General features: G+C 42.3%; 3 protein-coding genes across 4 annotated transcripts; 2 read left to right on the top strand and 1 right to left on the bottom strand.

Moving 5' to 3' along the window:
* Positions 570–5,780, top strand: LOC8062211 (ornithine aminotransferase, mitochondrial). The gene is made up of 10 exons (XM_002464129.2): positions 570–1,066; positions 1,893–2,001; positions 2,189–2,419; positions 2,910–3,069; positions 3,153–3,208; positions 4,255–4,407; positions 4,538–4,635; positions 4,825–4,905; positions 5,004–5,237; positions 5,348–5,780. The coding sequence occupies exons 1-10, from the start codon at positions 924–926 to the stop codon at positions 5,490–5,492; spliced, it is 1,410 nt and encodes a 469-aa protein (XP_002464174.1). The 5' UTR covers positions 570–923; the 3' UTR covers positions 5,493–5,780.
* On the top strand, positions 7,272–8,573 carry LOC8062212. Its single transcript, XM_002464130.2, has one exon. It carries the CDS (start codon positions 7,700–7,702, stop codon positions 8,195–8,197), a length of 498 nt encoding a protein of 165 aa, XP_002464175.1. The 5' UTR covers positions 7,272–7,699; the 3' UTR covers positions 8,198–8,573.
* LOC8062213 lies at positions 11,554–15,207 on the bottom strand. Of its 2 annotated transcripts, none has more exons than XM_002466713.2 (2): positions 14,613–15,160; positions 11,554–12,201 (listed from the first exon to the last, which is right to left on the bottom strand). In XM_002466713.2, the coding sequence occupies exons 1-2, from the start codon at positions 15,100–15,102 to the stop codon at positions 11,861–11,863; spliced, it is 831 nt and encodes a 276-aa protein (XP_002466758.2). In that variant the 5' UTR covers positions 15,103–15,160; the 3' UTR covers positions 11,554–11,860. The 2 variants fall into 2 exon arrangements, with proteins under 2 accessions (XP_002466758.2, XP_021307637.1); XM_021451962.1 differs by lacking the exon at positions 11,554–12,201 and adding an exon at positions 13,627–14,298 and having other exon boundaries at positions 14,613–15,207.

Below are 17,064 nucleotides of genomic sequence, written 5' to 3' on the forward strand. Positions count from 1 at the left end.
CCTTAATTTATATTTTTTTCAGGGACTTCTTCCTGGAGTTGCCATTTTCTTTTAGGGCTTATTCGTTGATGTGGATTAAGTCCTTGAAATTATTCTATTTGGATTTACTTCACTAAATTGATATGCGGAAATAGTTTCTGGCTCATCCAGGATAACGGAACGCAGCCTTAGGCCTTGTTTGGATGTTGTCGAATTCACATCAATTCACATGTGTTGAGGTAGATTGGAGTAGAACTTGAACTAAATTTCACTCCAATCCACACCAACACACATAGATTGAAGTGAATACGACAACATCAAACAATGCCTTAGGGAGTTCAGAGTTATTCTGGGGCGGACGCTGCAGTGGTGACGGCCCCTTCACTCTGTGCTTCCTGTAATTATTTTATCCTGTTTCTTTTTTCTTTTAGTTGTCTAATAAAAATCCGGTAATTTTTTTGCCGCTTTTCTAAAAAAATATTTTGGTTTTCGGCGGAGTACAGATGTAAACGGTACCGATGTACCGTAGCAATGTACCATGTCATGCCAAGCGGAGGATCCCAATCGCGCCGGGCACCGACGAGCCGGAGAGTCCCGCACGGCTCTGCCGCTGCTCCCTCGCGCAGGCGGATGGGCTGACGGCCGGCCGGCGCGCCCAGCTGGCGGACGTGGACGGATAAGATCACTGCGTCTTCCCCCTGCCCGCCTTCCCTGCCGTGCAACACCAGCTGCACGAGGCCGCCCCGCGCCGAAAGCAGTCGGCACCGGCTGCGTTCGCGTCCAAGCAAGCAACCGCGGCACCTTTTTAGTTAGGTCCCGGCCCGGACCCGGAGGCTGCAGCGGCGCCGGATCGGCCGCACCCACCCACCACAGTCTGAGCGCGCGTGAGGGACTGACCGGCCGACCGAGACACTGATTGAGCACTAAAGCGGGCGCGGCAGGGCATGGCGACGGCGCTGGCGCGGCGGGGCGCCGCGGCCCTGGCGCGGTGGCGCGGGATGTGCTCGAGCTCGGCGGCGGCAGGGCGCGCCGCGGCGCTGTCCTCGGAGGAGCTCATGCGGATGGAACGGGACTGCAGCGCGCACAAGTACGTCCGTGTTCGATCTCCAAGCTCATCTCAACTCTCTCTGTTCGCCTCCCATTCCCTTTACTAATTACTACCTGTGCGCCCGCCGCCTGCTCGCCGAAACGCCTCTGTGGCTCCGGCCTCCGCCCCTGACGCGATCATGCTCGGATCGCACAGCGCTACAGAATTCAGCGCTTGTCCTGCCTTGGGTTCTTTCTTCTTTCTCTTGTGCTGAAACATTAGCTCTGTGTTTGGTATCTCTTTTTTTTTAGATAAAATGGAACAAAGTCTCCCACCTCTACGGATCTACATCTCCCAGAAGATGTACAAATCAATTCATTACAACCAAACGAGTACTTAAGACTCACACCTCCAACATCAGAGAATTATCACAACTGATACTAGAACATCGAATAAAAAGGAGACTAAGCTTCAATGCTATTTGGTGAAGATAGCATTAATATTGTGAAGATAGTTGTGTTCCATAGCATTAATATTGTGAAGATAGTTGTGTTCCACAAGTTAGTGACACATAATCTAATGAAATGGCAAAAGCTATCAGATGATTGTTCTACTGTTGTGGTGATGATGTTACACGCAAATCGTCTTGGTAAATATGCAAGTAAACGTAGTCCTATGTAAATGACATGTCATCTTGGTTATGTATTATTTGGTCAGTATTTATTAGGGTGTTCTTGTCTCTGAAAAACTAATGTAAATGGCAATATTCTTTTAAATTGAAAAACTAAGGTTGTACTGAGGCCCTAAACTTCTAAAATGCTTCTGCAAGAATTTCATTTCAGCAATGCAGTTACTCAGTCTTCTAGTAACATTTCAATGCCTTCAGCTACCACCCAATCCCCATGGTGTTTTCCAAAGGAGAAGGTTCACACATAGTGGACCCTGAAGGCAACAAATACATCGATTTTCTCTCTGCTTATTCCGCAGTCAATCAGGTAGAGTTCTTTCCGTGGGGCTACTATTTGTTTAAACCTCATCTATGTAAATACAGTAAATCGTGTCTGGAAACTATTTGTTGTCAAAACAGACCAGAAGTTAGAAAAGTTAAGTTGGGATACTACATTGTTTGTCATGCTTCTTTTTTATGTACTCAAACTGTGTAATATTTGCTATTCTGTGCAGGGTCATTGCCATCCAAAAGTCCTGAGAGCTTTGATAGAACAGGCAGAAAGGCTTACGCTCAGTTCTAGAGCTTTCTACAATGATAAGTTCCCAATCTTTGCGGAATATCTGACAAGCATGTTTGGATATGACATGATGTTGCCAATGAATACTGGAGCTGAAGGAGTTGAAACTGCTATCAAATTGGCTAGGAAATGGGGTTATGAGAAGAAACGGATACCAAAGAATGAGGTATGACCCGACAAAAAAGGTTGTTTGTTCAATTCTGGTCTTGGTAATGGTCTGCACTTTTCCGTACTTGGATTTGCTCGTGCTTCCCTGAAGTTCTGTCTTGTGATTACAAAGCTATTGTAAGCTTTGAGTAGATTCTTACTAGATGACAAGGTTGCATCCTTCGATTCTTAAAATCATGTTACTGCATAGCCTGTGGACTTCTGGATGATGTGCTCTAAGATATACTTAGATGCAAATCATGTACCTGCTTTTTTCCTTTTGATTGTCTTATATATCATGAAACCCCAGTTTTACTTCTCATATAATTATATCAAAATAAATTCAGAAAGTTTAATATGAGCAAACAATCTGGAAAGATACATACACTTTTTATTCTTAACTCTGTTTAGTGCAAGTTTGGTGCACACCATATCTTGATAGACCATAAATTTCAGATCTTTAGAAGTAGAAAATTCACTAATTTGCCAAAATGTTTGCTGCTTTGCAGGCTTTGCTTGTCTCTTGCTGTGGGTGTTTCCATGGTCGAACTCTTGGTGTCATTTCCATGAGCTGTGACAACGATGCAACTCGTGGTTTTGGTCCTTTGGTTCCTGGCCATCTTAAAGTTGATTTTGGAGATATTGATGGGTTAAAGAAAATCTTTGAAGGTAATTTATCTGTTTAACATTGCCAAACATACGTTGTTTTAGTTTACGTGTTTCTGCATGTTGACAATTACTATTTATTTCAGAGCATGGAGATCGGATTTGTGGTTTTTTATTTGAACCTATCCAAGGTGAAGCGGGGGTATGTGTTTATCATGCTGTATCTGGCATTTACTGTTCTGAGCACATATTTCATTTACAGTTAGAAACTAGCCAATTCCTAGCAATTACCCCCCCCCCCCGAGGCCGAGATTCACCACTAAGAGCTCTGCAGCAAAGGACCTTCAGGAAGAGTCCATCCGGTTGACTCGAAATACAAGCTAATTCGTAGGGTCTGGTAATGTATTCTATGTTAATCTGTTAGATATCCACTTATAGGTATCCACTTATAGGTAACGCAGGAATAAGCAAAAAAAATTCATTACCTCAGATACAGCGGTACTATCGCTTTGAATACAATAGATATTCTGTTACACCTACACTCAACCAAGGAAAGAGTAGAACATATATTAGCCCTCATATTTACTTTACACCTAGAAACAAACTGCTTCTCAGCAATCCTTGCATTGCAAGCCTGCATTAGATATCCATTGATCCTATATGTGACCAAGGAATGAGCAGAAGGTATAGCTCAAATATTTCCTGTAGACTGAGAAACAGAGAAAGTAACTATGCTTCTCAGCAGCCATGGCATAGAGCGTTCCTTAGCTCTTTGTGATAATATTTTTTCCCACCTGTGTAAAAATGAATTGTTTAACATTGGTACAACAGAGGCTTGTGCACATTATTGATTTAGCTCTCAATATATTTATCTCTTTTTCACTCTCAAGATTCATTTGATGTGTAATGTGTTAGTGCAAACACATAGATAATAAATCCATGTATTTTATAACTATAAACTCATAAAGTTTTCTGTACATTCCTCCTGGAACGTGTCCCATACCATTTGGGTTAACGTATTTTCACTAACTATTGTATTTTTGTTCATCTGGTTTGGATGATTTTGTCATACTTTGCTAGCTATGGTGGACTGGTGGTAATGTAAACTAGGAACAACTTGATTTCAAATATATAGTTTTGGTTTGATTTTATAGCATTTTTCCTTGGTGTTTTGTTTCGGTTATCATTAATGGTTAATGTTTTTTTAGTTTCATATTTTAAATTTTGATCTTCATGTTATACATGTAGGTAGTAATCCCACCAGATGGCTATTTGAAAGGTGTCAGAGACTTGTGTTCTAAACATAACATTTTGATGATTGCTGATGAGATCCAAACTGGCATAGCTAGAACTGGTAAAATGCTGGCATGTGATTGGGAAAACATACGGCCTGACATGGTGGTAAGTTTCTTTTCTGCTACACTCTTGTTTATTAACTATACTCATTACATAAGTATCTGCTGGCCAGTTCCCCATTTTGCTCCGGAGTATGCAACTACACTTACGGTTTCAAATTGTCTTTGTTATACAGATTCTAGGCAAAGCACTCGGTGCTGGAGTTGTTCCAGTCAGTGCAGTTCTTGCAGACAAGGATGTCATGCTGTGTATTAGACCAGGGGAACATGGAAGGTATGACCAAATCTCTAATCTTTTCTAGCAAACCAATTTAGTTCAATGTCTAAAGGATATCAAACTTGTGTTTGCTGTATCTAAGGAATATTTGGTTCTATCTTCTGTCGGAACATAGTCTGTATTACTCCTGTATAACATTTCTGTATGTGTACTGCTCCTGAATGTGTTATATTTGACTACTTATAGTACATTCGGTGGGAATCCATTAGCTAGCGCTGTGGCAGTTGCATCACTGAAAGTGGTCAGAGACGAAGGTCTTGTTGAAAGGTACATTCCCTTAAAAGAAACTTCGTTAGTTTGTCAGATTATCTTGTACGGAGTACTATCTATCCACTTTGGTGATATTTTCTTCTGACCCACTGCAGGGCTGCAAAGTTAGGACAGGAGTTTAGGGACCAGTTACAGAAGGTCCAGCAAAAATTCCCTCAAATCATAAGAGAAGTGCGCGGGAGGGGTTTGCTGAACGCAGTGGATTTAAACAATGACGCGCTATCTCCTGCTTCTGCATATGACATCTGCATCAAGTTGAAGGAGAGAGGCATTTTAGCGAAACCCACACATGACACTATAATCCGACTTGCTCCTCCCCTCTCAATCAGGTATGATCCTTTACCTAAGTACTTTAGGGTCACACCCTTGTTCATATGGTAGTATGATATGTTTGGTCCGCCAGCTGATACCTAAATCATACTCCGTACATGGTTTTCAGTCCTGAGGAGCTTGCAGAAGCATCCAAGGCGCTTAGTGACGTGCTGGAGCATGACTTGCCACAGTTGCAGAAGCAGATAAAAAAGCCAGAATCTGAGGCAGAGAAGCCAGTCTGTGACAGATGCGGCCGGGACTTGTACGGATGAGTGAAGCCTCCGAACAGAGATAGCTGCATTTTCGTAGGTACCCATCTCGCCCCAAAAGAAATAAACAGAGCAGGGGATTCTAGCTACTTAGGTCACTGTAGTGTTATGCGACTTGTTGCATCGTATATTAAGGGTATGAGCTATGCTACCTTGATGAATATCAAATAAATGGGTAGCATTCCCTTGCACTGTGAATGTACCGTCAAGCCATATGATTTCGCGTTCCCCTTCTTTGCAATGTTTTATTAAGTAATATCTGAAAGTTCCGACAGAGAGTTGGTCAGAAGATGTGCAATCTTAACAATGGATAATCATTCTGAGGAAAGAAGAATGTATGATTGTTCGGTCATGGTACTACTGATGACATATATTCCATTAAAAAACAGGAACAGAAATGAGTTAGCTCTGGAATTATTCCCTTCGGTAAAAGATACTGGAGAGCTTAACAAACTCCCACTAATTCACATAACCCATCTCATGTAGTTGCTAAGCACTCGCTGATGATCTTTGAAGTCCTAAGAGAGGCCACCCTCAGTGATCTTTGAAGTCCGAAGTGACGCCAAGCTCTAGCTGATTGATAATTTCGTTGAGTCGAAATCCAAATCCAATGAAGTGCTTCACTCATCTGTGCGGGATCACATAATAGGGTTGTCGATTTCTACCCCCAGAGCACAACAATATATAAACACTCACATATATGCACACACATTCATCCTATGAAGACATGTACACATCCTATTGAGTACTCCCTCCATACCCATTTTAATAGACGTTTAGGACAGGATTGTGGTAACCAAGGAGTAATTAATTAGGGGTAGTTTTCCTGCTTTACCCCTATTAAATACGTTTGCGCGTGAGATCTTGGCAGATAGTTTCCGTAGCTCAATTGGTTAGCTTCCTGGGGTGCCATGCTATTGGTCGCAGGTTCGACTCCTGGTTGGGCGTGGTTTTTTTTTGCATGGTGCCGAACGTTCACACGCAGGGGCATTCGCGTCCACAACGGCATCCATGCCCTGCGGACGTCAATCTTTGCAAAATTACGGATGCTGGCCAGGACGTCTATTAAATCAGGTATGGAGGGAGTACCTCCTATGAAGGCAATGTACGCATCGTATCTCTAAGTATAGATGGATCTCTAGATTGACAAAGTTACCATGGACACATTGTTGTCAACGTCCTTAAATACAAAAAAAAATTGCGCACACATCAAGTTGAACATTTAAACTTAAACAGGCAGGTTCCATTACCAAAAACACAACAAACTAGCTCGTTGCCACAATGTGTTGAAATTGCAACTAGTGGTCATTACCTTGTGGCATGAATGTTCTCATGGATCTAGACAAGTTATTTATGGCCCATTTCGATGGGGTAAGAATTCTTAGATATTTTGATTATCCACGTTTCATTGGATTACGGGATTCTAAAAATCTGCGTTAAAATCCCACTAGTAGAATTTAGTTTGGATGGGATTCTACATTCTGGGTTCTTTACTTGACTTTTAAAATCAGTTGACATCCAAACAGGGCCTGCTGAGTCTGTGGTGTAATTGAAAAGATACTTCCTCCAAAAGGATACCTAATTTAGATACCAATGTGTCTTTGACCAATATGAACGCTAAAATATATAATATAAAATCCAAAAATATGATATTATGAAATTGTTTCAAGGCATTTTTTTTTGCGATATGAAGACAAATAATTTACATGCACCTTTCACTTTCCCAAACTAAATAACTTTGCAGATTAAAAAAATTACAAATATTGATAATCAAACTTTGAAAAATTAATAGAATCTTGTGCAAAATACTATTTAATGGATAAGGTCACAACTCTTCTGCATATTCATAAAAATTAATGAAATCTTTTGCAAAATACTTCTTATATATCTTACCAGACTAACAATCAGTCCTTGTCTCAAACATACCCAGGAAGCATGTTTTAGTACATGAGATGATCTATTCACCTCTGAAAATGCTAAATCCAGAGAACTCATCCCATTTCCAGGTGGCATTTGTTCCTCACCTATGGGGAAGGACGACGCAAGGTCAACCAGGCTCCCTACATTTAGGCAGAACCTTCAAAAAATAAGCACATTCAAAGAACTGCAATCTGTTTCATCCTTATCCTTTTCCACGTCAAGCCTAGGCTTTGATTGTTCAACTATTAAACAAAAGCGAATACACGCGAGATAATGTTGAATTGTGGACCATGGACGCCGATGAGACCCACCAGCCGCTAGAGCCGTCGTCTCTGCCGCCGCCGCCGCGCGCCGCCGTCCGGTCCCGGCCGTCGAGCTGGAGCAGCAGCGGGAGCAGCGGCGGCGTCGAGTACACGAGCCTCAGGGACGTGCTCGCCGAGACCGGTCCCGGGAGCTGCGGCGGCGGCGGCAGCTTCGGGGACGTGGCCGGCCTCGCCGCGATCGACTTCGACGCGTCCAACATCAACATCCGCAACCAGCTGCTGAAGCACGCCGCGTCGGCGTACCTCCAGTCGGCGATCGTCGTCCCGCCGCGGGACCGCGGGTGCCTCAGCAGGCTGTGGAGGAGGCTGCTGCACCGCGGGCGGTGCCGCTTCCTCCTGCGGCCGTGGCCGGAATGCTGCGACGACGCCGGGGACCCAGCGTGCCTGTGCGCCGCGTTCGTTGCTGGCTCGGCGCGCCGGCTCGTCGCCTTCCTGTCCGGCTGCGTCGCTCGCATGTGGACGTAGAAACACGCGTCACCGACTCGCCATCGATCGATTAGAGGTGAGGTGAATGCTAGATTTGTAATACTGGAAACATACAATACGATTAAACAGATGGATTGACGGCGGAGGCCAAAGGGAAGGAGAAGGGTGAGATGTTCTACATCCCACCAGGTGAAACGGAAGATTATTACGGTCCACAAGACGTGACGTCGTTGATCATTGAAAATGACTGATTAACATCGCGAAGAAAATATAGGGATTTTTTTTTTGTTTTTGCTCTTTGTACTCTTATTAGATTGTACCTACCGATTGTTCTCACGTGCAAGAAGGCATGTACTCGTGTAGAATGTACTACTTCTGTCTTAAAAGGATAATATGCAATTCATGCCTGATCAAACTATCTTTATTTTTATTTTGACAAAATTTGTAGAAAGTATTACCAACATGCATCACTCTAAAATACATTTTATAACGTATTTTGTGATACTTATTTAGTATGATAATTTTAATGTACTTTTTTAATATAGAATTAGCTAAACTTCAGACCATTTAACTTAGCACTATTCTATAATTGCATGTTTTTTGGCTGGAGACATTTTTCTTGAAACAATGTATAGACACAAACACCTGCACAACATATCACCTATGAGGCACACTCTATCTTATCAGTACCTCTCAAAAGGTTGTATCAAAATGAGCACAAGGGCATTCAAAATGAAAACTTGATTGAATTTAAGGTGCTTCATATGCCCCATGTCATTTAACTTCTATTGGGTCATAATGCACTTCTTCATCCATGTGTTAATTATTTTCGCTTCTTTTGGGTCATAATGCATTGCCAAATACCACTGTGCTAAATAAAAATGTGTTTAGTTAATTTGTATAGACCTTATGGTAAGTCAATATGATTTTCTTAGACATTTCTTCAAGCATTCATTTTCATTATGCCTTCTAATGCAGTGTGGAATAGCCATTTTTCATCCTTCAACTATGTTTCGCCCCTGAAATAGAAAGTGTCCATTTCAGTCCATAAAGTTTACTTTTGGATTCAACTTCATTCCTAAACTATCAAGTTGGCCATTTCAACTCACACTTTATTTTAGACTCTTTCATACATGAACTATCAAAGTAGCCCCTGTAGAAATCAAAAATTTCTTTGGAGCCCAACCTATACTCCCTTGTCATACATAAAACACCAAGCTATCATGCATGTTCACCCGACCACACTAATTCACGAATGTTCATTTGAAATGAATCGAACGAACGATCTCCGACCAATCAAACTATCCTTTTTAGGAAAACACTTAATCCCACATGATACTATTTTTAGACGGACCTAGAGACATGCGACTCCCAGACTCCTTCGGGCGGACGTTGCGTGCGCTTTTTTTGTTTTTGTATGCAGCCACACGGGCGACGGTAGTTTCACTTCTGTATTTTTTTAAAACCACACACATAACTTAGAAAACTGAGTTACACAACATAACTTTTAAGATTAACTTAGTAGTTCTAAGTTATATAACATTACTTTTCTCTTTTTGTGCAAAATTTATATTATTAAAACAGTTGCGAGAATAGTATTCTCTTTACGTTTTAACAACTTTTTTTTCAGAAATTAATATTGAGGAACGTAGAAAACGGATTTTAAAAAGGGTGGGAGAGTAAAATAAAAATAACTTTTACACCTTATATTACACAATAACTTTCATATAGATAATGTGAAGCTATATAACAAGTTACATAATAGATTTGCATAACTTATACAACTATGATTTTCAGCATCTATGTGTTTTTGATTGGAAGATATGCAAAATATATAATGTGTAAAATAATAAATTCAAATAACAAAGTTGACTAGAAGAAATACTTTAGTTAATAGCAAATACTAACATGGTTATCTAATATAATGTGATAACACATGAAACTAAATGAAGTAAGTTCATCAAATAAGTTAAGATGGCAAACATGAAACACAAGTTAGATATATAACTATGTACAATAAGTTAAAATAATACGTTAGTTAGCACTCTTTTGTAGATGGAGGTAGTAATTGAGAACAGAGAGAACATATAAGTTACACAATACAACTTATGTACATAAGTTACCGAAATAATATATTAGTGTATATAGAAAGTTGTGCTTTTATAAAAGTAATTCTACACAAACATAAGTTACACAGTACAGCTTAGCAGAATAGGTTAGCAACATAACTTAGCAGAATAAGTTAAGAGCATAATTACATGTTATAAGTTAATATACATAAATTGCTACTAAAAATAAAAATCTTCGAAATATATGGAATTAGGATCTAGTCTTGTTCGTCTTGTCATGTTGAACACACCGGTGCAGATGGAATTAAAAATAGACACACCGTTTATAAATTATAGTAATTTGAAAGAAATATTTTGTTTTTTACATGATGACGTAAGGAACAAAGGAAAAATGAAGTGGAGGAGGAAGGTGGACGGTGAGGTTGCTTTAACTATCGGATCATTCGCTACATCTGGAATGGATGAACGTCCGTACAAATAAATTTAGGATGTTCCCGGCCGGTGACAGACGCACTACTAAAAAAATATTTTTAGAGTATCTTGTCTGATTCATGCACATTTATCGTTAAAGGCGGCTGTTTGGTCTGCCTTGTTGTTTCTCCTTCCAAGATAATTTAATTTTTTTTAAAAAAAAACAAAATATAAAAAACTTAAAACAAAATTCCAGGGTACTACATAATTTCAAATAAAAAAGAAGTTAAATTATGAAAAAAATTTAACAAAACTTTTGGTCCTTAAATGATTTGAAATAAAAATTACAAATATCTTGGAGTACTATAACTTTATTACAAAATTTGTCTTTATCCGACTTGAGTTGGGGATATGTTGCATCAGTTTCTAGAGGTGGGCTAAATTGTCGACCACCTCTAGAAATGAGACGGTAGAATTTTGGGTCGCCTCATGAAATACCTCCATTTCTAAAACGCATAAAAAGTCTAGACGCCCCTAGAAATGTTATTTTTAGAGGCCCCGTGGGGAGTAGGATATGCTGCTAGTGAGACTGCGTCAGGCCATCATTTGCATCGGACAAGCTTCTTATTTACTTGCAAAAAAATTTGCAAAATATGAACAATAACACTTTCGTTTGTATTTGATAAATATTGTTCAATCATAGGCTAACTAGGCTTAAAAGATTCGTCTCGCAAATTACATATAAACTGTGTAATTAGTTATCTTTTTTACCTATATTTAATGTTTTATGCATGTGCCGTAAGATTTGATATGACGGAGAATTTGAAACATTTTGCAAATATTTGGGGAAGTAAACAAGGCCTGAATCTCTGTGAATTTTTCACTGACTGCAGGCCTTTTACTTAAGCTATGTGATGATAGAATTAGGCCTGATCTTATAAAATGTACATCTCCGTCAAGTAGTGACTTTTCTACATACACAAGATGATAAGAACTCTTGTCTGATTCATGCACATTTATCGTTACTAAAGTAAGAACTATACAAATATTGGCCTACATTTTTTTTACATGCTTGATTCCTGCTATACCAGAGGCCCAGTCAACATGTCATGTATCTTCGTGTTTAACCTTCCCTTCAAAAATCCATACAAACGTGAACTCTTCGTTTGGCATATATACCATGCACCTTCCGTATCCTATGGCTTCGGTTTCGATCAACTGTTCATCTTCTCTCAGACATGTGCTCCACACCCACACAATGATCGGACGGCGTATCGCTGTCTTGAAGCCGTATCACCCCAGCAGTGTAGGCTCGGACGCCGTCTTCTACAGATGACAGCCTGAGGCCATAGGTGTCGCCGGTGCGGTGGCGGAGCCGGCAGGAGTCTGCCGGGAGCTGGAGCACCTTGACGGTGCAGGCCTTCTCCAGGTCTGGCGTGGCGTGGAGCTGGGGAGGGAGATCGATGGTGAAGTTGCCATACTCATCCGTCGTAGCAAATGCGAAGCTATCCAATTGGTTGCTGGGAGTCCGATCACTTTTGCAGGTTACTGCTACCTTAGCACCTGATCAGAAAAAAAAAAACACAACTCATCAGTCATCATCACCCAATGGAAAAATGAAGAACAAGTGGTGCCGATGTGCTAATTGGATTTTTGAAAGTAAATGTGTTAATTGGATTTTTTTGGCAACTTTGAAAATAGTCTCTAAACATCGCTGCAATTTGTCTAAACTTTGATTTTACCAATGAATGAATACAAAATCTGGAGAAGTGGAACACCAATTCCTGCAAGATGCCAAACCACTAGCAAGAAAAACATACGGCGCTGATATAATTACGGTACGGCCGTTGACGCGGACGGAAAACGAAGGCGGCGGCTATGAATTGGAGTCCATTCGAAGCGCACCAGTTCAGAGATGTAACAGGCGAGCAATTCTCCATCGGAGGAAAATGGGAAATGAGCAGCTCTCCAGTGCTTTTTTGTTTTCGTTTCTGAATGAACATCTCGATCTAAAGCAGATTCTAAAAGGATCACTTTCAGTCCGTGGCGATAGCACCGAGGAGAGGGAGATGTGTGCGTCTCGACCAAAACCAATAACACTGCCATCGTACGCATCAAATCGGATTCAGACAGTAGTGGCTACTGGCTAGCTAGATGCGTTAGATAGCTCGCTTTCCGTGGAGTCACTGTCTGATCTCTGAATGGTGGCTGGTGCCACGCACAAAGGATGAGGCCATTTGGCCCACAGACAGTATGGTACTAGTGGCTATGCTTGAGTAGACAAAGAACAGGAGAATTAGGCGAGCTAACCGTGTCGACTATGAGACTACGACACATGCAAGAATGAATGAATGAACTCTCGGATAACATTGAATAGCAAGGATGTATTGTTGCAACTAATCTGCAAGGCTTACCTAATTCCTTTTCACTGCTGATATGGGACAGGCATGCATGTACCTAAACAAGTATGCCTCAACTAAGCAGCGTTGTGCTCTGTCTGCCTGGCTTTTGTGATAAACTTTTAGTCTGTTTAAACTTCTCGGGTATGATGGTGCTCAGGTATGGCATCTAAACTTTCTACGAAACTGATGCTCTTAGGCCCTTCTGGCAGTTTCAATGGTCGGCGGTTTTCTTCTGTGGTCTGTCTAAATCTGTAATGGTGAATTCTATATTTCCGTTATATCATAATAGGAATGAGGTTTCTCGTGTGGAACTATTCAAAAAGAAAAAGAAATCTTCGTTTGTACTACCTCTATTTTAAATTATACTTATTAGATTCCACGGCTACAAATTTGTCTAGTGGCGACGCTTATATTATTTCCAAGCCTTGTAAAGTCGTAGCTGCCCGAGTTCTCTCCCAACCCCACTTGGATCAGCTTCGGCTCCATTATTTTATTAGCACCAAAAAACCTCAAACTTTCGTTGGCTAAGTACAGAACAGGTGGGTTAAAAAGAAATGCTCTTATCTGTTGTCTCGGCAACATCGGCAGCATCGAAAGTTTTCTTTTTTTTCTAACCACAGGAGATTAACAACCACAGTAGTACATATAAAATTTTGTTCCTGCACGGCTGTACTAACGAAGCCAGCAAGAGCAATAAATGGATCATCACCATACGAATGCACAGCACAGTACATTTCCGTTGCCTCGTTGAATTCCATCGGCCTGTACGTGGTGTACACAAAAGCCGCTGCAGCCGAAGCCTCGGCAATATATACCAGCCGGCCGACCCTGCACCAAACGCTGGCCGGTCGCTAACGACCTTTTCAAGCGGTAGCGGAGCGGCCGCGGTACGCCTCGTGAAGCCGTTGCTTTGGCGACGCCGTCCCAGCTGCGTGAGGCACGTGACCAACCACAACACAAGCCCGCCAATAAGTACTGTACGTGTACGTCGTGCTCGACGACTAATACGGCCCTGCTCGACGAAGAGGACAAGCAAGGTCGTCGTGTACAAGATCGTCGTCGATCCGCTGGAGAGACGACGACGACGACCTTGCTTTGCTTCCTGGCTTTCCGTTCTGGCATATGCCCACCGGGCCACCGGTAACCGGCCAACAACCAGAGCCACCGCGAAAAGGACCAGCCGCCCGCCTGCTCGGTCGTCGTCGTCTCCGAATGGTCCGATCGATCAAGGGCGGTTTTGTTTGGCAGGCACGCGTTGCTGAGACGAGTAGACGATCGCACAGGGATCATATATTTGTTTATATACAGTTATATATGGGACGGGACAGTGATCGGCGGCCGGCCCCGCCGTCAACGAAGAAGAAGACAGCTCTCCTTCTTCATCAGCCAGCCAGGATTATATCGCCCGGAAGCGGTGGTGGTTTTAATTTCAATGCCAAACTGAACTGGGCGCCAATTATTTGTGTGTTATTAATTGCAATTTTCCAATTCATCAGGTGGTTACGTGTACTACGACGTGGAATGAACAAGCAGCAGCAGCTAAGAGGAATAGAGCAAGGAACTTGGGAGTACCTGGCATGTCCAAGGCGAGGAGTTGGGAGCCGGGGCGGAGGCAGAGCTCGCAGGTGAGCTGCCCGGACACGGACACCGACGACACCGGCTCCTCGCCGTACCCCGCAATGCGCGCCAGCTCCGCGGGCGTGAAGTAGACCTCCATCGGCATCGGCAACGCTTCCTCCGCCGCCGCCATGGCCATCGCCGCCGCCACTGCCAGGAGCAGGATGGCAGGAAGGATCGTCAAGACGCCGGCGGCGGGGTCTCTCGCCCTCCTCGGCAGCATCTTCTTTGCCGTGGCGCGCTCTCGCTCCTTCTGTCTATCTCTCCGTTTGGCCCCGGACCAGACCATGAGTGCGTTAGTTATAGCCTCCGGGCTCCGTGTGTGTGTTTGCGAATTGGGATGGTGCAGCTGGTCCGTCACGTTGACTCGGAGAGGAAGCGTGGCGTGGCGTGGCGTGGGTGGGCGTGCGCTCCATCTCCATGTAGAATATGATGATATCATCATCCTGTGTGTTGTGCGTCGGGTCCATGGCAAAAATTGGCAATAGGGGCGGCCAAAAAGTCCGTCACGCGTCCGGCCGGGTGGTTCAGGTGTCGTGCGGTCGTGGTGGTTTGGGTGTAGCGACCGTGTAAGGAGCTGGCGGGCGGGCGGGCGGGCAGCACGTCCGGTGTTGGATTTGTTTTCTCTGCATATTATATATGGGCTCCTCGATCACATATGTGTCCGCACGAACCACATCATCTCCGTGGCCAAGTCCCCCGCAGTGACGGACCCGTCCCCGTAGGCCGTAGGCCACCTGGTACAGGCACGTCCCGCGCCGCTGGGCGCAGCCGCCGCCGCCCCGGTGTTGAGGCCGCGGCAGGACGGCGGAGGCGCGCCGCAGCGGACGGCGGCGTACGACCGGGACCGCCACTGATTGGGTTTCCTTGCGAGTGATTGCAGGTGATTGGATTTTCTTCGCCGGTGATTGAGTTTCCTTGCTAGTGAGGCCATGTTTAATTCGCTTCGAAATCTAAAGAGTTTTTAAAGATTTTTCGTCACAACGAATTTTACGGCATATGTATGAAATATTAAATATAAATAAAAAATAAGTAATTACACGTTTACTTGTAATTTGCGAGACAGAATCTTTTAAGTCTAGTTAGTCCAATTTATATAATAATTATCAAATAAAAACGAAAGTACCCAAAAAAACTTTTCACCTCCTCAACTAAACAAGACCTGATTGCAGGTCCCATCGGCAGTGTACAGAGCAAGGCACGAGTACGGAATCGCAAGTTTCATCGAGAGATGACCCAAAAACAAATATTGCACCAAAAAATATCCATGTTTTGTTCTTTTTAGTTGTACAAGATATATCTTTACTATCTCTTCATGGCTTTCTTCATATGCATATTTTATTTTAGGTTTCCCTTTTTCACGTGGTCTTATTTCTTCACTTTCTCGGCCATTTTCACTAAAATGGTACATCATTTTTCAGCAAAGGGATTTCTATTTACCAGTAGCTAGCTAAAAGTACACGTTGATACTCTCTCTCTATATTCTTCCTAATTGTTAGGAATACATATTTTGATAGAAAAAAATACTTTTCAACTTCTTTGAATGATTATCTAGATGTAGTCATCTTCTAGTCCGGATTTCTCGCTCTAAAGTGCACACAAAATATTAAAAAAACTGCCAAAAACAACATTTATGCAAATGACTCTTCAAATAATGATTTAGAGAGTAAGATTTTTTTTAATAAAGCTCTTGCATGTTCAGATCATTTTGAATTAAGGAAGTATCTTTTACATAAAACGGTCATCATTCTAGCATTACTTACCAATAATCTCCAATTCGATCTTTATATGCAAACTTTTCTACAATATCTTTTAAGTGTCATTTGTAGCTGATGCAATGATTTCTTTTTTGTGTATGTCAATGCACAACGCATGTATGATGTTTTTACAAATTCAATTTAAAAAATTCTCTCTTTTGACACCATAGTAATTGGATGGTCAACAAATTTCTACTCCCTTCATCCCAAAAAGAATATGATTCTAGCTTTGAATCTAGACAAGAAAAAGAATGCAATTTTAGCTTTGATCGTTCGAGTACTTCCTAATGGTTTCATGAGAGATGAACATGTACTTAGTCGTATACTAGTGTGAGCAAAACATATAGCCACGGTGGAGAAGTGGCTTGTGTATGATGCTAGTTCTCAACTAGTGAAGGTTGAAGGAGCTCATGTTGCATATGAGACATGACATGGTGTAAAATATCTACTTGGAGAAGATCAAGAGGCATGGATTGGCTATAAAGGGTTGGGTTAGAAGTGTGAAGAGCAATGCAAATGCTTGGATGTGATGGATCCATCGAGCGGTGAAGCACGAGTAGAGAGCTTCTTGGCGCCGATGGACAAGGCATCAGTAAAAAAGCAAGCGAGCTTGCGATCAATGATAACAAAACCATAAATGGGGTAGATCA

Source organism: Sorghum bicolor, chromosome 1 (assembly GCF_000003195.3).
Source record: "Sorghum bicolor cultivar BTx623 chromosome 1, Sorghum_bicolor_NCBIv3, whole genome shotgun sequence".
Classification (NCBI taxonomy): Eukaryota; Viridiplantae; Streptophyta; class Magnoliopsida; order Poales; family Poaceae; genus Sorghum; species Sorghum bicolor.